Source organism: Fundulus heteroclitus, chromosome 10 (genome assembly GCF_011125445.2).
Source record: "Fundulus heteroclitus isolate FHET01 chromosome 10, MU-UCD_Fhet_4.1, whole genome shotgun sequence".
Classification (NCBI taxonomy): domain Eukaryota; kingdom Metazoa; phylum Chordata; class Actinopteri; order Cyprinodontiformes; family Fundulidae; genus Fundulus; species Fundulus heteroclitus.
Genome location: NC_046370.1, coordinates 12,986,227 through 13,012,500, shown reverse-complemented (window position 1 = coordinate 13,012,500; position 26,274 = coordinate 12,986,227). Strand labels below are relative to the sequence as shown.

At 39.5% G+C, this 26,274-nt stretch overlaps 1 protein-coding gene across 7 annotated transcripts; it reads left to right on the top strand.

Annotated features, from left to right (window-relative positions):
• Positions 1–2,135: 2,135 nt before the first annotated feature.
• exoc7 (exocyst complex component 7) lies at positions 2,136–25,141 on the top strand. 7 transcript variants are annotated; one of them, XM_012862789.3, is made up of 22 exons: positions 2,136–2,360; positions 2,519–2,584; positions 5,969–6,153; positions 6,233–6,338; positions 6,953–7,175; positions 9,470–9,637; positions 9,899–9,910; positions 12,889–12,981; positions 14,594–14,662; positions 15,874–16,019; positions 17,746–17,898; positions 17,988–18,086; positions 18,181–18,243; positions 18,522–18,588; positions 21,419–21,457; positions 21,603–21,665; positions 21,738–21,858; positions 21,993–22,088; positions 22,171–22,234; positions 23,779–23,820; positions 23,904–24,037; positions 24,869–25,141. In XM_012862789.3, exons 1-22 carry the CDS (start codon positions 2,283–2,285, stop codon positions 24,969–24,971), a joined length of 2,190 nt encoding a protein of 729 aa, XP_012718243.2. In that variant the 5' UTR covers positions 2,136–2,282; the 3' UTR covers positions 24,972–25,141. The 7 variants fall into 7 exon arrangements, with proteins under 7 accessions (XP_012718243.2, XP_035997935.1, XP_012718236.2 ...); XM_036142042.1 differs by lacking the exon at positions 9,899–9,910; XM_012862782.3 differs by lacking the exon at positions 14,594–14,662.
• Positions 25,142–26,274: the final 1,133 nt, after the last annotated feature.

Sequence of the window (26,274 nt, the reverse complement as noted above, 5' to 3'; positions counted from 1 at the left end):
CTTGTTTGCTGATTTTTGTTTTAATTTATTGTCACAATAAGAAAGTTCATCAGCTTTCAGCCCAAGGCGTTACATGACAGGACTGAATAAAGATTATCAGGTCATTTAATTTTCTAAAACAATTTGAATCAAATCTTAGCAGTATAAAATCACACACGGTTTTGAGCTCTACTTCATTTTATAAACATTTACAAAAAATAAAACAAAAAATTCAGCTCAGTTTTCTCCTCAGTTCTTTTAAGGATTCCTGTTTGTTTTTGTCTGTCGTTCTTCAGAGCATCACATGTTCCGACCCTGGGAAATCTTCCTTGGACATCCATTGCTGTGAAGACCCTCGGTTTAGTTCCATGTTTTTAATTTTTAGATATTTTTTCTCTGCAAATTTCAGAAACTCCTGTTTCTATAGAGGCAGTCACAGTTGCTGCTGATCAATTATTGTAGTGCATTTCCTATGGAAGCTGCAAAACAAGGTGGATGTTTTTTTTTTTTTACTCTCTAATTTCATAATGATGTAGAAACCTAGTGGTGCTTTTGTACACTTTAGGCTAGATTTCAGTAAACCAAAGATCAGATTGTTTTTATAGCGTCCTGGTATGTAAAAATCTGAAATATAAAGAGACTACATTAATTTTGTTCCGTTTCCAATAAAACTTTTTGTCATAGCTAAAAGCTATGTTGTATTAAAATACACATTTGTCTTTAACGACTTCCGTTGTGAAACAATTTTAAGTTTTAGCTATTTTTTTAACATATTTTCGATTAGTATGGTCGAAGCCATAGACATAATATAAGAGTAGACGCGTCATTGGGCTGGTTCTGCCTATGCTGCGATGCGTCAGAGCGTCCGCCATCTTTAATGTGGCAAATCTGCAGTTACTCAGTCACTTAAACAGTATCAGAGGGACTTTAATCTCTGAATATACTTTGTATTCGTAGTATTTCTTTTTTGTAATATTACAAGTTTATTTTCGTATCCCTTTAGCTTCATTCTCCTGAATTTATTGTCCTAAAGAATAAAAATAATTAAAATAATCTAACCTGGCCCTATTACTCCAGGAGTGAAATAATTCTGCAAACTGTGATTATTCTGGAAATGTTCCCCCTTAATTCTCATAATATGATGTTTTTATCATAACATTATCACTTTTGTGTTTGTTAGTTTATTTTTACTTTAGGACTTTTTTTTCTCATATTATTAATTTTACCTCTTTAATACTCACCAAAAAAGTCTGTTCCTAAAGGTTCACATGTGACACGGTTTTATGAAATAATGAAGACCACAATGTTTAGATTTAACAAATTGATCCTTAAATTCATAACACATAAACACACACACATATGCACATATACACATATATATATATATATGTGTATATATATATACACATATATATATATATATATATATATATATATATATGCGTGTGTGTGTGTATTTATTGCAGCACAGGAATGAGGCATCTTCTCTGATCCACGTTCACAATAACAGAACTCAACTTTTTTCTGCCACATACAATATGGCGGTGACGTTGACGTGCGAACCTGCGCCCTATGACGCGTCTACGTATATATGTCTGTGGTCGAAGCCATAAAAAAAGCAATTCATTGCTTTTATATTGAATACAATGGCGCCCTCAGGTGTCTATTTGTGTATATTACAGGTGTACGCAGCACAAAAAATATATTTAATATACGTGTGTGTGTGTATAATATATATATATATATATATATATATATATATATATATATATATATATATATATATATATATATATATATATATATATATATATATATATATATTGTATTCGGGACTAGAAGAAGTCTGGTTTTGCTCAAAAGTGTCGTTTCTATGAGGAGATATTGGGGTAAGGAAGAGACGAGACGAAAACGCCTCAACAGGAAGTCAGTGGATCTTCTTTCAGAATAAAAGCCAAAATGTCATCGTTGCAGGACAGCAATAAATTCTGAAAATATGCAAAGAAGAAAATGCAAACACTTAAATTGTAAAACATAGTTTGTGATAAAAGAATTTCAAATTTGGATAATCTTACATTTACAGTTACATTTATTTTTAACGCTGGTATAATTTTTTTTCTTTTGACTAAAACTCATCGTTTTATTCTGAAAGTAAACCGGAAGTTAGTTTCCTATAACGGCTTGCCAACCTAGCTTAGAACAGCTTCCTTTAGCTGCGTGAAACAACAGCTTTGGTTTGTTGTTTTTGTGCTTTGAAACAGTCCCGATATACATTTAGTTCTTGCCCTGGAGGCCGTCCTTCGATGGGAATTACCTCCAGGATGATTCCTACCGAGGATGCGTCCGCCAGGAAGCGAGAGATCGAGGAGAAACTGAACCAGGTCAGTTTGGCTGGACAGGAAGAGGCTCCCTGTGCTAAATGCACGGTTTAACTTAACCGGCAGAGTGTCTTAAATGCCCGCAGTCTTGTAAACTGTTGAAGGTGGTGTCAGATAAGGTGTGATGAGGGGATCAGTTACTGTGGGGCTTTTATTTACAGGAACAGGAGACGCTGTCATTCATCCGGGAGAACCTGGAGAAGAGCGATCAGCTGACCAAAGGCATGGTGAGAAGAAGACCTGTTTGTACTGCTGTCCAAAGCAAACCAGCATTATTATTATTATTATTATTAAAAATACCTCGATCATTTCCTTTCTTACCGATCTGGAGTAATTGCTTTATTAGAATTTTCTGATTATAGTCTATGCAGTAATTCAGTGATTTTATTGAAAATGTGAATTATTATACACATATGTACTCATTTCATACATTTATTTTGTTGATTATGCTACAAAAAACTACATTTCATTCTCTCAAGAATGTTTTTATTCAACATTACCTTGTATATACATGTCCATGTAACGACCTGCATGATCATGGGAAACACTGCTGACTTTACATTGATACAGTATACACAGAGGTTAAGCCATGACAAGTCAATGCTGAAAAAGCTGGCTCTTACTTATTAAAAAAAAAAAATTGAGCAGGAATAAGACAGAAAGCAGTGTTACATTTAAAATAAGTCCCTCTAACCAAAATCTAATTTGCAGGCCTAGTCCTAATTTAGACTTTTACAATCTTCAAAACTCAAAGAAACCTATTTAAAACAGTAAAATAGGACTTGTATGAATAAAGAAAGAGGAAAAAAATAGCATGAATCGTCTTCTCATGGTGTTATATCTAAGCATATTAATGAAAAGTTGAGTGAAAGAAGAAAACAGTGAAAGAAAATTGTTGACAAGCAACAGGGACGATCTTAAAAGGATGTAAAGCATAATCTTTTCAAGAGTTTGAAGGAGATTCAGACGGTGTGACCGGAGGCTGAAGTCAGTGCTTCAAGATCCACCAGGACATGGGCTAAAACTCTCACATGCCTTGTGTTAGGCCATTGGAAAATCAGAATTATCTTACTTAAATTAAGGGGAAAACTGTTGCTCAGTTGGTCCAAGGTCACCTTTTCAGAGGAAAGTAGAAAGAAGAGTAGAGAGGCACAGAGTCGGCCTTTTTGGTACAGCACTAGACTGGTTTAAATCCTACTTAAAAGAAAGGGACTTTTTTGTGTCAATAGGTAACTTTACATCAGATACCACAAAAATCACATGCAGGGTTCCTTAAGGGTCCATCCTGGGTCCCCTCCTATTAAATATCTACATGCTCCCTCCAGCTCAGATCATAAAAAACATCAGCTACCATAACTATGCAGACGACACACTGCTCTACATCACCATGTCACCAGGTGACTATGAATCCATTCAAACACTGAGTAAATGCCTAGGAGAAATCGATGCATGGAAGAGCCAAAAATTTCTTTAACTGAATAAAATCAAAACTGAAGTAATAATTTTTGGACTGATAGAGGAGCGATCAAAAGTTAGCACACCGCTTCAGCTGCTTCAGCTAGTAAACGCCAATAAGGCCTGCAATCTGGGTGCAGTGATGGACTCAGAGCTGAATCTTCAAAGGTATCTAAACAGAATTACAAGGTCGGCTTTCTATTACCTGAAGAACATTTCCAGGATTAAAGGACTAATGTCTCAGTAGTATCTGGAAAAAACAAATCCATGCGTTTATCTTTAGTAGAATTGATTACCTCAACGGTGTTTTCACAGGTTTGCCAAAAAAAATAGTCGATGAGATAGCTGCAGCTAATCCAGAACGCTGCTGCTCGCATCCTCGTTAAGACTAAGAAAGTAGAGCACATCACCCCAGTTCTAAAGTCCTTACACTGGCTCCCTGTATCTCAGAGAATAGACTTTAAAATACTTCTGTTCTAGTCTACTCTGCATACCTAGAACCAGAACCAAACACAGAGAAGCAGCATTTAGTTCCTATGCTCCACTTATCTGGAAATGAATCCCAAGAGACTGTAAAAGTGCTGAATCCTTGAGTTTCTCTCTGATTCGTTTAGAATTGCCTTTGAATGTTAATGTTTAAGTTTGTGGTCCAACTTGCCTTTTATCTTGACCTGCTTCTACTATTCCACTGCAATGTGCTTTCCTCTGTAATGTTTTTTTTCTATGTAAGGCACTTTGATTCATCTTGTTACAGTAAAGTGCTTTATAACTAAACCTGCCTTGCCTTGAAGCCCGGTGTAAAGTTTGCACAGTCAGTGATGATTTGGGATGCCCTGTCATCTGTTGGTGTTGGTCCACTATTTTTCTTTTCTTTTTTATTTTTTACGTCCAGAAGCAGTGCAGCTGTCTCCTGGTAAATTTTAGAGCCCCTCATGCTTCTGTTGACAAGCTCTATGCAAGATTCAGTACCTGCGCAAAGATGCCAGTACCTACTTTAATTACTATGGTGTCACTGCTTGTTTGGCCAACAGACTACCTTAACCTAGACCCTACAGAGAATATCTGTGGAGTATTGTTAGAGAAAGTTGAGAGACATCAGAGCTTCCTTAACATCTCAGAAGAGCCAGAGGCTGATATGCTCCATGCCACGCTGCATTGATACAATAATGCATGTAAGGTCCCTGACCAAGCATTGAATACTGTACAGTTCAGGGATATACTTTTTATTAAACCTTAGTGGTCTTACCCAGTATTCAATTTTTCTTAGAAACTGTATCTGGGGCTGTTTTTATTTTTAGCTCTGAGCTACAGTTATCAGAGTTAAATATAAATAAACGGTTGAAATATTCACAGTAACTCTGTGAGGGTAATTTTTTTATGATGTTCTAATTGAATCCAGAAAAAGGTTAAAAAATAAAATAACTGGACTTCTATTCTGAAGCTAAAGCCCAGTTGTTTTCTTTTTTCAACCTTATTTTGAATAGATTATGACCTGGATGAGTCTTCACCAACCTTCTATGTCAGTGAGATGCATCTGTAAAGGAGCTGCTTCAAATTCATAGTTTTTGCAGGTTGTTTAAAGTATCCATGATGTTTTCTTAGGTAATACATACCTGAGATGTTGAATAGAGGCCATTTACTTTTGTCTACTCTTCAAAATTGAAAAGACAATAATGCATGTCATTCAATTAAGGCATTTGATCCAAGTCAGGAGGTGGTTTCAAGAAAACAGCTTCTTGGCTAAATGTCGACACGTGTACTGTAATGCAGTAATTACAAAGTTTAAAAAACTGGGACTGTGACAAACAATGCTACACAAGGACCCGATTTTATCTTTCCAACATGGAAAGTAGGATATGGGGCGAGCTGAGGACCAAGGCGTGCAAAGAGGTCTGGTCAAAGATTCCTCTTCTTTGTTTGCTCCAACCTTTATAAAGTATTACAGCAGAAGTGCTCTCCCAACAGCAACAACAAAAGTACTGAAATTAAATTTTTCTATATTTTACTTTGAGATTATGCTGCTGCAATAAAAGGCATGGTACCACGGGTGCCTGGGTGCGTGCTATATGTAAATGAACTCCGTTTGCGTGCACACATAAACCCCGTTGGGTTCCCCGGTCTGTTTTCAACCTGTTCTCTTGTTCCCGTTCTGGAAGGTTTCCATCCTGTCCTCGTTCGAGAGCCGCCTGATGCAGCTGGAGAACTCCATCATCCCGGTCCACAAGCAGACGGAGAACCTGCAGAGGCTGCAGGAGAACGTGGACAAAACTCTGTCCTGCTTGGACCACGTCATCAGCTACTACCACGTGGCCAAAGACACCGACAGGATAATCAGAGAGGGGTGAGGATTAGCTCCACCTTTTTTTTAAATTGTGCTGTGAGCGGTTACTGTGACATGATGCACCTGTTGCTCTCACCAGACCTTCAGGCCGACTGGATGAGTACCTCGCCTGCATTGCAAGGATCCAGAAAGCTGTGGAATACTTTCAGGACAACAACCCTGACAGCCCCGAACTCAACACCGTGGTAACGTATCTTCTGATGTCTGTGCTAGAATAATCTTCTTCTGCGCAGACAGAAATCAGTCCGACGCGCTGCATTATATCCATTTCAGGGTTGCTACATAGTCGTCAAATGAAGCGTTTTTTATGATAAAATAAACTGCTGCCTGTTAACCATGTTAAATCTTAACTGTTTAGATTTTGAGTTCATACTTTAGAAATAAAAAAAAAAAAACGTTTCCGTGCATCAATCCCTCCGATCGCCTGTTTATCCATCCATCCATCCGTCCGTCCATCCATCCATCCATCCATCCATCCATCCATCCATCCATCCATCCATCCATCCATCCATCCATCCATCCATCCATCCATCCATCCATCCATCCATCATTTAAATTACAAAGGGGGAAATCTTGTGTCTCTGTGAAAATTTATGGAATTTGAAAATGAATTGTGTAAAATTTAGTTTAGGAAAGTATAAAAAGAAAAACAAAATATAAATCTGTAGAAGCCCTGTGCCCTCCCTGTCCATCTCAGCTTAAGCCTGGTTTAAAAAAATTGTTTTATTTATCATGGATTAAACAAAGGCAAATAGTTCTGCCCTGATTAGTCCGGTTTGTTTGTTTGTTTTCTCTTCAGAAAGCTCGCTTTGAGAAAGGGAAAGAGCTGCTGGAGGCAGAGTTCCGGAGCCTCTTGACCCGCTACAGTAAACCCGTCCCCCCTATTCTGATCTTGGACGCCATCACTGTGGACGAAGACTTAGAGCTGCAGGAGGAGGTGGTTCTGGAACACCTGCCCGAAGCCGTGCTGCAGGACATCATCTGTATTTCCGGCTGGCTGGTGGAATACGGACGCAACCAGGGTACGGCTGTCCGTGTTAGTTTGTCTGCTTTCCTTTATCACTTCCCCCGCCGGGTCTCCCAGTCTTTTTTTTAAATTAGATTTACTCCGTTATAGGATCTGTTGAGTTGTTCTTCACTCTAACATAATGCAGCTGAGATAACATGTTTTCTTGACGTAATATAAATGTGTTTTATGAGCTGCTGTAACTAAACATCTTTCATTGACTGCGGGGCTCTAATACAAACGAATTAGAGCCACTTCAGGTCTTTGTAGCGTACCTCGGGAGAAGTTTAATTTCCCTGACTGATGGTCAGCAGGGAAGCGGTTCGGGATCAAACTATATTTAGCTCCTGTGTTTCATCACAGCATCCATCAAAATATGCGTCATAACATTACAAAACGTGTTCCTGTTCGTATGATGTAACATTACAATCTCTATACATGATTGGAAAGTAAACTTATTTAAGGTTAGGGATTTACATTCGTTGATCTGATGTCTTTATTCAGCAAGTCTTGTTGTATTTATTCCCAACTTTCGCTACTTTACAGGACTTCTCTCATCGCTGTAAACTTCTCTCTATGCTTTGTGTATTTTTGACCTAAAAACAACAGATTGGCACTAGTTAAACAGCTACTGGTGTCAATCTCTGGATTGAAGGACAATGAACAAATCAGGGACAGGGGAAAACAGAAGTAGCTGAAAGCCCACCTAAGGTTGCCACCAGGGGGCAGCGTAGCATTGGGAAGAGAACTCAGCTATAAATACAGCAGTATAATAGTTTCCTGCTAAAAGTTTAGCTGTAAGGAGAACTGCAGTCAGATTAAGAGGATGGTAATGTTGTTACCTGGAATAATGTGGGGTTCTTAAGCTGACCGAGCAGCCCACTCACTCTCTTGTGAGTAATTTTACTGAATAACAGCAGTTATCCAGCTAGTTTGGACTAAAGCACCGTTTTGTTTCCTGCTAACGTGGCTCCGTATTAACCTGGCCAACCAGACTGATAATGTGTAGCACTCTGGTTCTGCACATTATCCATCTGGGACTGCCTCATTTGAATCCGTTTGGGGAAAGGAGGGAATTTCAGCAGAGCTCTCTGAGCTGATTGGGCGAAGTGACACCTAGTGCCCGCCTACCAAAGGTTGTTTTTTGCCAATCATGGTATCAAATTAAAACATAAGCAGCACACATCACGAGAAACCACGAGAAGGTAACCTAGTCAAGGCTTTTTTTGCTGTTCTACTATCAAAGATGAAATCTTACAAATCACATGTGATGGCAGCAGCTACGCAAAACCACTCCTGCGCTGCCATGTTTGTGTTGGTTCGGCTGTTGGCTCAACCGCTCTTGTTAATTTACGTTTACAAGTATACTTTCTGCAAGTTTGTCTGCCCAACATGGAATTGCAGCTCATCTCTGAGCTAAAACTGGCCTCAACACTGGAAGTGGAGGGGTGTTGCTTCCGCCCCTGGAGACATGACGGATACTGATCAGTTTGTTTACGCTGGTATTTAATGTTTACACAAAACTCGGTAGCAAAACAGTTGGGCATCTTTTCAACAAAACAAACAAAAAAAAACATGTATTTTATGGCTAGTTAGCTTGGGGGAAAAAATCTGAAACTCTCCATACATCTCACATCAAACAACATAGGTTTTATCCTCCCGCATTATTTTCCATTTATGGTAATGATGTGCGATTTCACCGTCCGGCTCAAAACAACATTAAAAAAAAAGTGTTTTTGGAAGGACTTCTTTGTCCAAACTCATCCAAATTTTCACTTGTTCCTGACGTTTAGAATTGTTTTGTGGCGGAAACAAAATGAAACTGGTAGAACACCTTCATTCGTGGCATCATCTAACAAAAAAAAAAAACACAACAAAAACACAACAGTTTCTTTTTAGGTCTGACCTGCTGATCGCATGATAAAGCACACAACCGCATTTGTGTAAGCTTTGACACAAACGGGAACCATAGAGGAAGAAATGTGCTGCAGGTTCCCCGACAGAGGCAGTAGTTTTGAGTTAGAGTTCCACTCGTCAGAGTGCATCGTTTCTGACTTGCCTACATAGATAATAACCCATTGCGCTTTCTATTCTATTCTATTTTGATATATTAAATATCAAATTGTTTCTCCTGACCTTCTTGCCATGACTTATCATTAATTATTTAAGGGATGTTACACTGCAAATAAGAGAGAGGAGCTACAGTAAAATGAGCTTGTGTAACGTTAAGAGCATTTTTCATCAATGCAATGCAAGAATTTGCAGACTCTTGTAACTCATCATGTATTCTTCTCCTTCTGTCCTGCACAGATTTCATGAACGTCTACTTTCAGATCCGGTCCAGCCAGCTGGATCGCTCCATCAAAGGCCTGAAAGAACATTTCCGCAAGAACAGCGCCTCCTCTGGTGTCCTGTACTCGCCGGCCGTCCAAACCAAACGCAAGGACACGCCCACCAAAAAGGCGCCCAAGAGACCAGGTCAGCAGCCGACGGACCTCCTTCCAAACATAACCTGTTAACGTTCCCCTTCATTCTGCAGTCCCGGCCTCTCATTCGCAGATGAATGTGACAAACACGTCTGAATCTGTCAAGTATGACGCCTGCATTCAGTCTGTTTGTCCGTTTCCATCCAGCCACATTATTCTCCGTCTCTTTGAAATGATTCCTCTCCACATTTTTTAAATGCTCTAACCATCCTGCATCCTTTCCTCCTCCATAATCCCTGTGTTGTGATGACAGTCTACATCCCAGGTAAAGACAAAGCTTCCGTGTGTGCGTTGTGCTTGCTTCTGTCCATTTGATGCCACGTTTCAGAACAGAGGAGATACAGTGGCCTGCAAAAGTATTCACACCCTCGCTCGGTATTTTTTATGGTGTGTTGCCTCTCAACCTGCAATTAAAATTGATTATTTAAGAATTCGCAGTCCCAGTCTCAAATCACAGGCAGACTGACAGATTCGGCTCCACATTGACCCTATATTTAGCACCAGGTCTTGATGCTCAATTCCCATTTTTTGCTGAAACCTGATCTGTTTGAGGTGGCCGTTCATATTACTATTGAATGCAGCTGCCATCAGACGTGCATCAGACAGCAGCGCACCGTTTACGGAAGTAATGGTGGATGTAATTGTTTCTAGAAGTGTTCAATAAAGCAGTGTGAACGTAGCCTTAGATGCACACAGCTGGACTTCATTTTACCGATCATGGAACCCTTGAACGTAACCGGCACCAGAACCTTTTAGGGTCTTCATAGCACATATGCACATGCCAATTTTCAGTTTTTAATTTTTTTTTTCATCCACAATTTTCTGATTTTACTTCTCCAACTTAAACTATTTTGTTCAGATCCATCACGTGAAATGGGATTGAAAGACGTTTAAATTGCAGGTTGGAATGTGACCAAATAAGGTGAATACTTTTGCAAGAAACTGTATATCGTTAGGTTTTTGTCTTTCAAGTTCAGGTTGTTTGATCAGATTCAGTCGGTCCGTTTCCGCATGTCGGCCTTCGGTTTCACGGCGCGGTTCAGCAGGAAGCGGCGCTGATGGCGTGAGTCAGCCGCTGCAAAGGTGGAACTGATTAAAATTAATAAGCGCTGGGCTGCCGGGTTGTTGCTGTTCCACACAATGATGTCCTCATTTAAGCTCCATCCCAGCTCATATACCTTCAGCAAGTCCTTTTTTAAATGTTCTATTTTGAGACAGAAACACTTGTCTATAAATGAAAAAGGAACTTTTATGAAATGATCTCTGCTGACGCCCTGAAACTGAAGGCGGTGTAGATTTAGTTAGGCCGTGGTGGTTTGTGTGATTAGTAATTATGGCAGCTTGTCGCTGACCAACAGCTTGTTAATTAATTCTTCACACAATTTGTGTGCAGATCACAGGAAGAACCATGCTTTTTAGGGGATTCATTCACTCTGGAATGTGACTGTTAGGCACCCATCCCCTCCCCCCGCTTAATACTAGGGAAACAATAACACATGAGATATTAAGAAAACATTTATTAACTATTTCAGCCTTCCATCAGAAATGCTTGAACAAGTACATAATTGTACAAGGTGGAGGTAACCAGTTGTTCCACAATTTCTATACAACTCCCCTTGAGCTGTAGCATGTTGGTCACTAAAGTCAGTGTAAAGCGTCGGTACAAAGGGCATTAAGAATCCATCCAGATGGCAAAAGACAATATTGACAATCAAAGCATGAATGCATGCTACTTGAATTATAAAAGGCTACTTAATCTTTCGTTGAAGCACTGCTTTTGAAAGAGCGACATTGCTAACATTAAATTTGATGTACCACTCAGCTCTGCTTTGCTCTGAGTGTGACGCTAACAGATCTACCACAAGGTGGTTGTCATTCATTTATAAAACGTCTTTCCAAAACCCTGCAGAAATTTAGTGTCTAATCTCTGACTGAATGACTGTTATTGGGGGTAAAATTTGAAGAAGAAAAAAAAGGGTTTTATTAATATATCTATAGGGAACCTTTAAATGAGATGTAGTTAAATTGTGTCTTTTGCTAAACTTGACCAGGAGTTACAGTATAAAGCTATTTTCTTTTTCTTTTCTTTTTTTTTTTACATTTTTCGGGGGTATTCCTTTGAAAATGTGTTTACTGATGGCTTTCTAGATCACTTGGATCAGTGGTTTTAAACATTAGAGCAACACCTTCATGATGGAGGCATCAAAACTTTGACTCCTCCTTTGTGACACAAACCAAAGCATTTTTTGAATCTCTCCTGGTTGACTTTAATTCTAATCTAGAACAGCAGACATTCACATCTTTCATTTTGTTTTTATTTTATTTTTTATAGGTTTTCTGCATTTTTGCCCACTGCACCTTACAGTTCTGCCCCACGAGAAACCATAAAGCATTTTACTTTGTTTTCTTTTGGTTCCGAATATGAACAGTGTTTGGCTGGAACCATCAAACATTTAGGACAACAATGTTCTGCTGATGTCCACCATCTTCTTATTGCTAAACGCCTGCTGTTTTCTTACCACCCTGATGATTTTGCCATGGCCGGTCCACCCTAAGACTTAAACATCAGTTCAAGCGCTCTTCCCTACAAGCAAGAGTGTCGGGTCTGTGAGGAGACCCCCGAGTGTGTCCTCTGTCAGCAGCGATGCGGAGTCAGCCGCCGCTGAAATTGGCATGTTGTTGGACATGGCTGCGGCGCTGCGATCATGTCCCCGTGTTTGTTGCACGTGTGCCGCTGCTGATGTTCTAACCGTTTCAGCTCCAGCTCTGTGCGTTTTTTGTTGTCAGAGTCTAAATGTGCCACACGCTCACTAACCCAAGCCAACACATCATGTTTTTAGTTCTTAACCTGTTGAACATGTTTTCGTCTGTGTACCTTCAGATATCAGGGATGATAATGATGCTGACTGTATTAATATTGACGGCTGTGTACCTAACCTGTGTATTCTCTTCCATGACCCTGGCGCTGTGTGTTTCAGCACAGCTGTCCTGTCGGTGCTTTTAGTTTGTCTTTCACCCAGTTTACCCTGTTGTGTAGCTGTGGCGGTGGGCTGCTCTCCCACGCCTTCATAGAGATCTGCTGGCTGCCTTATGGTGGAGGGACGTGCTGTCTGCTTCTCAACACTCACTTCCTAGCTCTCCTATCTTTTCTTCTTCTCCCTTCTCGTGTTACTTGGCTGTCTGGACCTCGCTGCCTCCCCCCCTCCTCTCCTCTGGACTCTGTCTCTCTGTTTATGGGACCAGGGACCATTCGCAAGGCTCAGAACCTTCTGAAACAGTACTCACAGCATGGGCTGGATGGGAAAAAGGGGGGCTCTAACCTCACTCCTTTGGAAGGTAAAGCACCTCGGTCTTCTCTTCGCTCTCTGTTTTTTTTCCCCCTGCAGCTGTTTCAGTCACACAGAAAAACTGGTCTGTCACAACAGCTCTGATAGCCAGAAGAGCCTAAAAATCAAACATGACTTCTGATGAATCTGGAATAAGGTCAAGTAATTAGTCTTGTTTTATTAAAGAATAAATAGATTCCACCCGGAATCACGTCTCCACTGCTAAGAAGCCTATCAGCTCCGTCACAATCTAATGTTCACATGTTTTCAGGAAATTCTGATGAATGAATCTATAGACTAAATGACCTGAAGTGGTTTATCAAAGTGTTGTATTTCTAGGTCCCTTTTTATACAGAATTAATAGTTTCCTATGATCTCCATGACCTGCACAAACCGTTATGTCATTCAGAAATTGCTGCAAATTTCCATATCCTTCTTTACTGAGGAGGCAGTCATAAATTGCTGCTCTCTTTGTTCGCTCCGCTTTCCCAACCATCCGGACCATGCTAAAATAAAACTATTATTAAAGAACTAAGTTACACCCTGTCTAACAGCAACTCTTTGTCACTCAGCTCGTATGAAAAAAAATATTTGCTCCTAATACAAATAATTAATAACTATTTATAGCAGGAAGGCTAGGAAAACAGAACTTGGTGCAGTGGAAGTTGGTGCAGCTCAGAGCTTTATACAAAGACGGATTAAATACAATCTTTGGGCTTTTCTTTAACATCCTGACGTTACATTGTTTGCATCTTTAGATTTCATAGCTCACATTGTAACTCACAGCCACCCTCAGTCTCCCGAGAAGTTGATCTTGGGTGCAATTTGGAGGTGTGTGTCCACCTCTGTAGCATGAAGCCCAGCCCATACAACTTTCTTTGTAAAATAGTTCACGGTGATCGCTAGGACCCCTGGTACCAGAGGGCCTTTCACATAGAAATGGATTGACAAATCCTTTCTGTTGAAGAAAAATCTGCAGCAGTTGTTTTTATTTGTATTACCAATATATTTATATTTTTATTTCAGTTTTATTTGACACTAGAAATTGTACTTTTTTAAATATTAGCTAATGTTGTTTTCATTAATCCTTTATGTCTTAGATTTCAATATAAAACAATCAATAATTCTATCTAAAATAAATAAAATATTTAAATGTTTTAAATTCTTTATAAAATTATACATTTTTCATAAATGTAAAACTAAACGTAAACTATGCGGCATGAAAAAATGAAACAAATCTTTAACATTTTATGTTAATGTTACTCATTGAAGTTTTTCCAGGATAGCGATAAACCAGCAGTGGAAATGTGTGTCTGGATGTGATTTTTAAAAATAGTGAGATCAATCTAAAGCTGTTGTGAAACTTGAAGCCTGGCTCTGTCACTTAGTTTTAACACACTCACTGATTTAGACAACATAAACATATGGGTCCCCAACCCCTCCCTAGCCTTCCACGGGTGTCCCCTGCTTCTTTTCTGGTCCCTGTGCTGGTGCTTGGTGGCGGTCAGAACAGCTGAGCCAGGGTCAGGTTTGTACCCCCCTTCCCCCCCCCCCCACCCCTGCCTGGTCGTAGCCCAGGTGGTTTTGACTAGTCTTCCTGCTATCCCGTCCCCACCCACCAGGTTACGATAATGACCTTCGGGTCAAACTCCACTCTGACGCCCTGAACGAGAAGCACGGGGCCGCCACAGGTGAGTGCCGGGAAAATGGGGGGAAAAGGGAGAAAACAGCTGGTCCTCGGATTAAATATGTCTGTTTTTGGTTTTTAAATATGGGGGATAGTTTCAGCCTGCAGATACAACACATAGTTTTACTACCCCTCCACACACACTGCTTCACAGAGCTGTATAAATCCTGATCCCTACCTTATTTCCTTATATTTTTCTTCCAAAGATTCAGAGATGCCCCAATCTGAAGCAATCATTTTCTAGGGTTTCTGAAGGTGCTTTTGAATTTGTATTACTTATTTGATGCACTGGGTAATATACAGGGAATTATTGTGTATACTGATAAAAAAATAAATAATACAAATATGTATATAAATATTGGAATATTTAAATATATATTTCATAAAAAACATGTTGAGTGTGCAATAATAATAATGGTAACTAGAACTGGGAATCCACTCAAGTCCAAATTAAGTTCAAAGCAGTCCACTTCATTTATATATTCAGATTCAGTCCAATTATATACTTTTGATTAACTTTGTGTTGTCTTTTAGGTAAAGGGAGACAGTTTGTTATAAAAATGTCAGGTTTTAAGACATGATATGATAATGATAATTATAACAACTCTCAAAATAAGAAATATTGATAAAACTATAAGAAACAAAACATATGTATTGTATTGTAGTAATAAAATAAATAGCAACACAAGTGTTCATAATAAAAACACTGAAATTATTTTCTTTGTTGTGTCTTCATAAACATCTTTTCATCATAACTGATAAACCAAATGTGAATTTTTTTCTGAGGGTGTTTTCGGGAGTTATTTTCCAGGCTCACTTATTGCCTTGCTGGAGTTAAAATCCTGACTTCTGTCTTTAAGGCGGTGTTATCTTTAGTGTTTCCTTAGATTTGAGTCTTTGCCAAGATTTCCGTTGTGTGTAAGCACAACTCTTGTTCTTTCCTGGATTTTAGGAGCCCTATATCCAATAATAGTTCAGGGTAAGTGGCTTATAAACCAACAAAAGCACCATTGATTTGGAAATGGTGAAGGGTTCTTGGCTTAAAATCATTAAAAAAAATCAACCAAAGTTAAACAAAAAACAATGAAAAACCTTCAGAAATCTTAACCGTTAATGTTTGGAAGAAAAGCATAAGTAAAAAAGGGGGCAGCTAAAATGTTTGCTCTGTACTGTGAACTAGAAATCTTACTGGAACTGATCTCGTTCACCTCTCAGGGAAAGACGATGTCCTCGACATCGAGATCGACTCGTACATCCACTGTATCAGTGCCTTCGTTAAGCTGGCGCAGAGTGAGTACGCCCTCCTGACAGAAATCATCCCCGAGCATCACCAGAAGAAGACCTTCGACTCCCTGATTCAGGTCAGAAACACTGAAATCTGATGTTTTTATTGCAGGTCGGGCCTCTGTCGGGAAGCAGTGCATTGCTCCAAGTTAAATCCGAGTTCTGAAATGAAATTTCAGGGAATGAAAGAAGCAATAAAATATGTTTATTCAATTTTGTGTATTTCTATGACAATTCATCACAAGAGTAATTTGTCAAGAGAAACTGGGCCAAGTTATGGAATACAATATATTGTAATACAATTCAACACAATAAAGTCAGATTTAGTTTTAAATCTAATACTTATGACTTCAGTCTTATCAAGCAGGTGTTGTTGATAAATAAGTATTCATGTGTATAATTCCGTATATACCGTATTTTTAAGACTATAAATTGCACTTTTTTCATTGTTTGGCCGATTCTGCAACTTATGGTCCGGTGCGACTTGTATATCAAATTTAAATGGTAATTCATACTGACCAGCATGAACCAAGGCTTAAACATTACTGTCTATAGCCACAAGAGGGCTCACTAGGACTGTGAAAACTATATCCTGCTCCTGTACCACTTAAAAAAAATAATTGAAAGATAAACTTATAGACAGAGCATGTTTGTACGTTGTTTCAATGTTTCAGTATGGATTCACGCAGCGGAGCATTGTGTGATGCAGCTCAAAGGAAACGGACCGCGACAGAACTCCATTATTGGGCTGTCCGTGAAGCTAATAACGGCTAGCGCTAGCTTACAGCTCTGTTGTCTGGGAGGGTTACAACTTTGCTGATGCACGTGAGCTTTATGTTGCTCTGAAACATCCGTGTCGTACTGTTAGCTTACGTTACGCTAACGGTCTAATTTCTGCGTAAGTTTGATCACTTTCACCGTAACGGGCCGTTAAGCTGAAATGCGCTGGCAAGAACCGTGCCGGTTGGAGTTGCCCATTCATCCTCCTATGTCTTTTTTATGTTATTCAGCCGGTTGTGGATGCAACTGTGTAATTGAATAAGTTAGTTTACCATAATAAATGTCAGTTTTTAGTCTTGTTTGTGTGAAATAAATGCATATAGGCCGGTGTGACATATGTTTTTTCCTCTTTATGACACATTCTTTGACTGATGCGACTTATATTCCAGAGCGACTTACAGCTGGTACCTATATTTAACGGACATATAAATTTACTGAAAATGATTTACATCTTCAATCATTTAAAAAAATTTGATCTTAGATTTGTTCTCATTAGATTTTGAAAGCATGTAAAGTATCTATTTGATTAGTTCCTTGTTCTGTGTTGTAACATTTCATGATTTTTTTTCATTTTTTTTATTTTTTATTTTTTTTTATTGAATTTCTTACTTGCCAAGGCTGTGGGCGGTGCAAACACTGCTATATAAAAACATGATTGGTCTGCAGTTAAACTGAGATGAAGGTGAACCAATCAGATGCTAGGGTCTAATAATAAGCTATAGTGACTGTTTAAATAATTCATAATGGACTACTTGACAGGAAATATGAAATAATGACACACTTAAAGAATTATAGATTGTTATAATTTTTTTATTTGAATGATCATATATATATATATATATATATATATATATATATATATATATATATATATATATATATATATATATAAATAAATTTTTTTTTTTAAAAACATATATTGGATAGTTGCACTTTTAGCCTTTTATCGCTGTTTAAGCTCAAAGAAGTTGACGGCGATCAGTAACACCCCCCCACCCCTGTTCTTCTCTCATCTGTCCACAGGAGGCGCTGGATAACCTGATGCTGGAGGGAGACAACATCGTGTCAGCGGCTCGCCGGGCCATCATGCGTCACGACTACTCGGCCGTCCTCACAATTTTCCCCATCCTCAGACACCTGAAAATGAACAAGTCCGACTTCGACTCAACGCTGCAGGTGGGAGCGGTGCGGCCTTGTTGTTCCCACGCAGCAGGAAAGTAATGTGCTGCTTGCGTTTGAACAACCGTATGCCACCCTGTGTGCAGGGAACAGCTGCGAGCACAAAGAACAAGCTGCCCACTCTCATCACCTCCATGGAGACAATTGGAGCCAAAGCTCTGGAGGAGTTTGCAGACAGCATCAAGGCACGACCGTCAGTTTTCATCTAGATATTCAGTAACCCCTGATTGATTGATCAGTCAATCTTTACGCGCTGTCGTCTCTGTTCCCTAATGACAGAATGACCCTGATAAGGAGTACAACATGCCCAAAGATGGAACAGTCCACGAACTGACCAGCAACGTGAGTAGAGTTTGTTTTCCAGCCTAGACCCAGTTGCTGTATGCCGTCCTGCTCATTTTGACTTGTTTGGTAACACATTTATGTTAAAATACTTCAACCCCAGCAAAGAGTTGTCCCAGTGCTACGTAGACAGGGGGTCAGAATGAGATTCCATAAAAGTTGTAGTTTAGAAACCGTTGTTGCCTTCTGCAGCAAAGTGACTCCAGATGTTAGTTTGCCGACAAACATCTGATCGGTGGTTCATGAAGCTGTACCGGTGCGCCTCTTCTCCTCTACAGGCCATCCTGTTCCTGCAGCAGCTGCTCGACTTTCACGAGACGGCCGGAGCCATGTTGGCCTCCCAAGGTACTGTCACCATGACGACACTGGCGGCTAACTGTCTTTCATCTTGCTGCTTTGCTGAAACCCCTGACGGCGCTGCCAGAAGGTGCTTGGACGGTGATGTGTTTCGCTGTTTTCATACATCAAAGCAAACGACCTCTTGTAAAGGCGGCCAATAAGATTTAAAAACTGAGCCGAGGGAACGGGACAAATTCTTCAACGGGTCACAAATGTTCATTAAGTTTCTTTAGAAAACACGTTGGACTTTAGGCAAGGCAAGGCAAGGCAAATTTATTTATATAGCACAATTCAGTACAAAGACAATGCAAAGTGCTTTACATGATTAAAATATAGCAAAATAAAACAGAATAAAAGCAAGTAGGAATAAAATATAGATAGAAAATAGAACAAAAAAGTGGTGATTCAGTTAACTAGGACAGTTGAAGGCAATTTTAAACAAATGTGTTTTTAATCTTGATTTAAAAGAACTCAGGCTTTCCGCACTTTTACAGTTTTCTGGAAGTTTGTTCCAGATAATTGGAGCATAGAAACTAAATGCTGCTTCTCCATGTTTGGTTCTGGTTCTAGGTATGCAGAGCAGGCTGGAGTCAGAAGACCTGAGTGGTCTGGAGGGTTTATACGCTGATAACAAGTCTGTGATGTATTTAGGAGCTAAGCCATTTAAGGATTTATAGACTAACAGAAGTATTTTAAAGTCTATTCTCTGAGATATAGGGAGCCAGTGTAAGGACTTTAGAACTGGGGTTATGTGCTCTACTTTCTTAGTCTTAGTGAGGACGCGGGCAGCAGCGTTCTGGATCAGCTGCAGCTGTCTGATCCACTTTTTAGGCAGACCTGTGAAAACACCGTTGCAGTAATCAATTCTACTAAATATAAACGCATGGATTAGTTTTTCCAGATCCTGCTGAGACATTAGTCCTTTAATCCTAGAAATGTTCTTCAGGTGATAGAAAGCCGACCTTGTAACTGTCTTTAGATGCTTTTGGAGGTTCAGGTCTGAGTCCATCACTACTCCCAGATTTCGGGCCTGATTAGTGGTTTTTAGCTGAAGCGACTGAAGCTGTGTGCTAACTTTTGATCTTTCCTCTATTGGTCCAAATATTATTACTTCAGTTTAGTTTAATCAGCGTAAATTTGTTAGCGGTCAGGACTCAAATATTGCTTTCCATCCATCTGTCGCCTGCTGGGTTCTGAAAAGTAAAAAAAAAACACCATCAGATTTCTGTTTCCCTCACCTGGATCTCCCCGGGACATCTTCTACACCATCATGAATCTTACAGCTATTTTTTCAATCTTTTGGTAAGGCAAGTTTGTTTTTATAAATCACTTCTCAGTAATTGAATTCAGTTGAATTCAATTACAAAATACTTTATTTATCCCAGAGGGGCCTCGAAAATGCAGGTCTAACCTAACGAGACGATTCAAAATGCTTTAAATATTATTTTTTTTCCCTATTTATTTCATTTATTTTAGAAATGTACTTCATGTAACTCCCTTAAATGGAGCCTAAACAGTAAGTTAAAGGTTTTATGTGTACAATTGTGTAGTTTTTATTAGGGCTGAACGATAATTCAATAACGATATATATCGATCGATAGATGTATATCAATGACAGGAAAAAAGATAAAAAGTTCAATAGAATAAAAGTTAGTTACTTTTGTATTCTAGCCATGTAGGTTAATATTACAGTCATTACATCCTCCCAACCAATCACAACGCAGACCCAGGAACGCTCTGTCCGCCCCCTTCAAAGAGTTCAGAGAGCACACTTTCTTTTTTCTTTTTTAAAAATTAGCAGTTTTGGTAAAAAGTTGAGTTTAAATTCAGTATTTGTGTGTTCTTTATCTAAAAATAGGTCGGTAAGCAACAGCATAAAATGGCCAGGGCTGCATTTAAAGTATAGGTTTTGACTTTGTTGATAATTATCCATATCGATCAATATGATTTCTATTTTACCGATATAGTTTGTTACTATATTGCTCAGTCCTAGTTTCTATTTTATTTATTGTTAAAAATATTTATCGTATACATTTTATTGTTAATAATATTTTTTTTGTACATTTTATTTTTTACCTCACATGAATACCTTGAAGGCATCTCACACGGCAATTAAAATTCTTGAATACCCACTAATTTATTTATTTATTTGCATCTTTATTTTTTCATTCTTTTGTTTTTAAGATTTTTTTTGTTTTCTAGCATTTTATAATTTATTTTCAGTTGTTTAAAATCTTTCTTATTTGTCCTTTTATGTATTTCCTAGGTGTTGCGCAGCATCAAACTGGATAACATTTTTAAATTGGGTTTTTCTGGTCATAATAACCACTCGTTTTACACTAAATTAAATATTTTAATGCCAACTAACCTTTTTGAAAATTGACTTAAAAATAAGTGAATAGTCCTCACTGACAGCGGGATGTTTTATTTCTCACATCCATTCAACATATTAACTACTTTAAAGGTTTACAGATGACCTTTTGAATGTTTTTTCCGAGCCAGATTCACAAACAATAAAAGTTTCTCGGAAACCAAACAGACAGCCGAAGTGCAACATCACTCTCCAAACACCTGTTCAGTTATGAAATGTGAAACCACTTGAACGCCCCTTCGACAGTCTGATTTTCCCGGTTTCTGCTTGTTTTTTTTTTTTCTGCTGCTCTGTGCTGCCGCCTCCTAAATTTCTCCGAAAACGGTGGAAATGTTTCTCTTTCCTCCCTCGCTGCCTGGCTGACCGCTGTTTGCTTTCTCTGCCCTAACAAATCTCTTCTAACCTTGTTGCTCCTGCCTCTTTTTTTTCTGTCTCTTCTCGTTTGCCTTGCCTCGGCCTTTTTAGTTCTGGGGGACACTTACAATATCCCTTTAGACCCCCGAGGTAAGCCGGAAAACTGTGCGTGTGTTCACAGGCCTGTTGTTGTTGTTTTTTTCTGTCTTCATGCTGATTCCTCTTACTGCAGTAATTTGTTTGGGAGTAACTGAGCCCCAAAACTGTTGGTAAAATTCTTCTGCTGTTTTTCCAGAGACGAGTTCAACGAGCAGCTCCACGTCAGACTTCAACAAACGGCTCCTGAGCTCATATATCTGTAAGGCCACAGTTCCCCTGTTTACTGTGACAGCCCCTTTTCCTGCCGACTGATGACTATCCTCTTCTTCAGGTAAAGTTTTAGGAAACCTGCAGTTGAACCTGCTCAGTAAATCCAAAGTTTACGAGGACTCTGCTCTGAGCGCCATTTTCCTGCACAACAACTACAACTACATCCTCAAGTCGCTGGAGAAGTCAGCATCCATCTCGTCTCTCTTCCACAGCCTCAGTTGTTTGTCCACATTTCTCACTTGATTTGTTCGCTGAGATGTGAATATTTGTCCCCCCCCCCCCTTTTTTTTTTTTTCTCCATTTTGTACGGCTGCAGGTCCGAGCTGATCCAACTGGTCACGGTGACCCAGAGGAAGGCCGAGACTTCGTACAGGGAGCTGATCAGGCAGCAGATCGATATGTATCAGCGCAGGTAAATGCCGGTTGAACATTTCAAGCGTGGCGAATCTTCACACGTTTTGACATCCTGCTGAAGTCGGCTCTCTCTGCTGCAGCTGGCTGAAGGTCCTGGAGCACCTGACGGACAGGAACATGCCTGTTTTCCAACCCGGTGCCAAGGTCAGGACTTCATAGTGTGTTGCTCTGCAAACAGTTTAAAACATTTGATAAAATAGCACATTGACGGGATGTGACAGAACCACCCCGCAGCCTCATTGACCTTATGGGATTTACTATTTACCTGAAATAATCTTCCTCTATGACGCTCCTTTAATGACAACGTCAGTGCAATCCACAATCCTGATTTGGTTCTCGTTTCTTAGTGTTTCGACAGTTGCCAGATTAAAACTGCACTATGACAATAAAAAAAGCAGCCAGAATGTGGAGACTCTTTATGGCTCTTTTCTTCTGGAGGTGTTCTGTCACAGTGGGTTCATTATGTTTTGGTTTTTACATTTGTTTCTCAGAAACCAGTAAAATAAAATAAAAATAAAAAAAACAAGTGGTTACTTAATTAGCATTTTAAAATACTAAATAAGTTGAAATATTACTGACATTGTTTTCTGTTTTCGGGTCAAAGAAACCAAACTTTGGTTTGAGTCTCTTTGAATTTGTAAAAAAAAAAATTATGGAAACAAAATCACACGCAAAGAGAATTTCATTAGTATTCCGGGTGAGGCAACCCATAGATACCATTATTCTAGGAGGCGCAATTTATTCTTTTGTCTTTTCACGACAAAATAAATTTAGAGGAGCAAAATGATATATACAGTACATGTATGAAATATGGACAAGTTTGGACAAGAAAAATTATTAGAATATTGTTTCTCTTTTCTGTTTATTTTAGGTTTTATTCTTTTAAGTTTGAAAAGAAACGTCAACCTTACATTTCTGCTCATCTGTTGAAAATACAAAAGCACATCAGAGTTTAATATATTTTATCAAAATGAAAACATACTACCGCTTGTGTTTTGTTAGTTTCTGATGAGAAAGTTACCAATTACCAAAACTTACAGTTCCCCTGATTACACCTGCATGTTCCCTTGTTTTGAGGATTTTAAGGTGGACTCTCATCCTGGGGTCATGCCAAGGAGCCCCAGCTGCAACTAATAATCAATGCTCTCCAAATCAGTAAATGCAACGACACGTTCAGGCAACTTGTGAATCGAAATCGGCATAAGCTGTGATCCCTGCTGGAATAGGGATAGCAGCTTAGAAGGAGAGCGCACACATCCCCGGATTGCACCCAGGCTTGGTTGCGCTGGTTGCTGGGACACTAAAGGAAGCCGTGTATTTTTAAGGCTGGAGTTTACGCACACAAAACATAACATTTAGGCTGTTCATGATACCGTAAGATTAAGCATTGTTGTTAGCTATGAAGAGAATGGAGGAAGAGGAGCTTTGACTCTCCTGCACCCTGCTGGTGTTCGTCCTACAGAAAAACCTGATTGTAGAAATACTGAAACCCCCATACCTGGCTATGTATATACTGAAAGGAACTTCATGGATCAAAGGTCAAAGAAGTATCTTAGTACAGATGTGATACCTGTGCTATGATGGCAAGTTAAGAAAAACAGAGAAACCCATTTGGAGTTTTCAGCCGAGCTGAAAACTGTAGTTTTGCATGTAACTTATTGTTTGAAATTAATGTTGTTTTCTTTCAGCTGAAAGACAAAGAGCGGCAGGTGATTAAAGACAAATTCAAGGTGAGCCACAAAAAGAAAGGAATAAATGTCTGAACATATTAAAGCAGATTTATAGCTGCAGCTGTTACCCACGTCTCTCGCAGGGCTTCAATGACGGTTTGGAGGAGCTGTGCAAGATCCAGAAAGGCTGGGCCATCCCAGATAAGGAGCAGCGAGACTCCATCCGGCAGTCCCAGAAGAAAATCGTCTCGGATGCCTATAGAGCTTTCCTCCAGAGGTGAGACATCTTTATCTTTATCGGGGGAACGTGAACCATTTGAACCCAGAAAACTCTGGTTGTATCATACAAGGAAAGAACACTGTCTTTTAGATCAAGGTGTTTAGTTATCAGGACCCAATTATAGTGATCTGCCCTTTACCAGGTTCTTAAAGGATCTGACCTCAAGTGTACACAAAACACAACAGGCACCAAGCTGTCATTTTCCAAAATTAAAAAGCTGAGTCGGGATAACCGTACACCCCATTATCCATCTGCTTGTAGAGCCAGCTTCAGCCCCACTGGCTCTCTGGAGCCATTTTTTCTCTGAGTTTACCGTTTGCTCACATTCTTGTTAAGGAGTTTTGTCCCACTCTTCTTTGCAACATTGCCTCAGTTTTTATTTTATTTTATTTTAGCTTTGCAGGCATTTGTTTGTGCACAGCAACCAGGCTACATCTTTTCATGTCTCAGCACCATATTGCAGTCAGATTGAGGTCTGAACTTAGACCCCTGGGCTATTTCAGGACCTTCAGACCATTGGTATGAGCTGCTTAAACCAATCCAGTTAGGTTTGGTTTCCACCTAAACCGGTGCTCTGGTTCGTGGCTTAAAGAGTCTCAGATAGAGCTTCTGAGTTTTTAGGATTTGTCTGGATTTCTCGGGACACTTGCATGTTCTGAGTCTGGTGAATTCACTGGGTTTTCAACTCCTGGAAGATCTGCAGCTGTTAGCTAAATAATCGTTCTCGCCGCAGAATTATGCACTTTAAACATTCCTGAAGTCTTTCTGCCTCGAGATATGGTTAGCGGATGTACTTCTACAGTTTCACTCCTTTCGTTTCTCCTGCAGATGTGCAAACATCTCCTTCACTAAGAACCCTGAGAAGTATCACAAGTATCGCCCGGAGGAAGTGGAGGAGATGATCGAGAAGCTTTTCGACACGTCGGCCTGATGTACATCGCGACCCGTCATCCTCAACCTGCACAGAAACACGCCCGCCTTCTGCCCCTCCGCCCACCACCTCCTCCCTCTCCGCACCTGAATGTTTTCTATCACGTATTTATCCAACTTTGCCTCTCTAATGTCAAGTTTCTGATTAATAAACACTAAATCATCCTGGTTTATTAGTTTGGCTCATTATGCTCGTTACAGATAATTAAAACAAACAACAAAGGAGACAGACGATGGAAAACATCCAGATGTTGTGTCCCTTAGTGAACATTCAGCAATTAGAGAAACCCCACAGAGAGAGATCGCCCCTAAATGAGGTGAAGAGGCTGCAGACAGGAAGGCAGTCAGACAGTTCAGTTCCCCAGCTAACTGGCGGTGTGGCGCTAACAGACACGGCTTTGTGTTTTACACTGAACACAAAGATCTTGAAGACTTAAATCCAGTCCAGAGGCCCGTTGCACCAATAAATTATATGTAAAGCTCTGATTTAACTTAACAGGCATCAAATAAGGGAATTAAATACAGTTTTAATAATAAGATTAAAGGTTAAAATACCTTTTAAATTACATCAAATGAAAAAAAGTTTCTTACACCCTCTTCATTAATTATAAAGCTGTAGCCAGTCATCTATGGGCTTTCTGAGCCGCCGCCTGCGACGTTTTGATGTTTTGGTTCCTTTTCAACTCAAAATATTTTAACAGACTATTCTAAAAGAAGACCCACACATTTTTAAGACACAATTCAGATTCTGCCTTTCTGTCACCACCACATGTTGAATCATGACCACCAGCGTTTAAGCCTAGCAGATTTTGGCAGCTGTCAATGGTTTAGACGAAAAGACTTTAATCCGATTTATTTTATTATTATTTTTTATCTCTTACCTGCTTCCTTTAGGGGGTGCCAGAGTAAGTCGTCTCCGCATACTCTCTTCTTCATCCATGGACCTTCTCTGTGGTCTTCCTCTTCCTCCCTTATCGGAAGATGAGCCACTCTTTTTTTTGCAGCCGTCATTAAAGCTCTAAAGTAATTCTGACTGGATATTTGACCACTACTCCTATCAGAAATGTTAGTTAATTTAAGTTAGTAAATGTTGTCAGTAACTGAGTGCGGCGCCTTTTTAGAAGGTTGATGTCAGCTGGCTTTATGGGTCACTGTCCGGTTGGAACACAGTTTTATCCAATTTTCAGGCATCAGAACCAAACTGTCCCCAGTAGATGAAAGACAGTAGCCTAAGGCTTCCTGCATTGCCCTGAATTTAGAAGGTGCTGACCAACAACCACCTTCTCGAATATCGACACCTTCAG

Coding starts and splice junctions, on each gene's coding strand:
- exoc7 (XM_012862789.3), top strand. CDS start 2,283: ATGGGAATTACCTCCAGGATGATTCCTACCGAGGATGCGTCCGCCAGG. Junction 2,361..2,518: donor TCGAGGAGAAACTGAACCAG/GTCAGTTTGGCT, acceptor TTTTATTTACAG/GAACAGGAGACGCTGTCATT. Junction 17,899..17,987: donor ACTTCGACTCAACGCTGCAG/GTGGGAGCGGTG, acceptor CCCTGTGTGCAG/GGAACAGCTGCGAGCACAAA.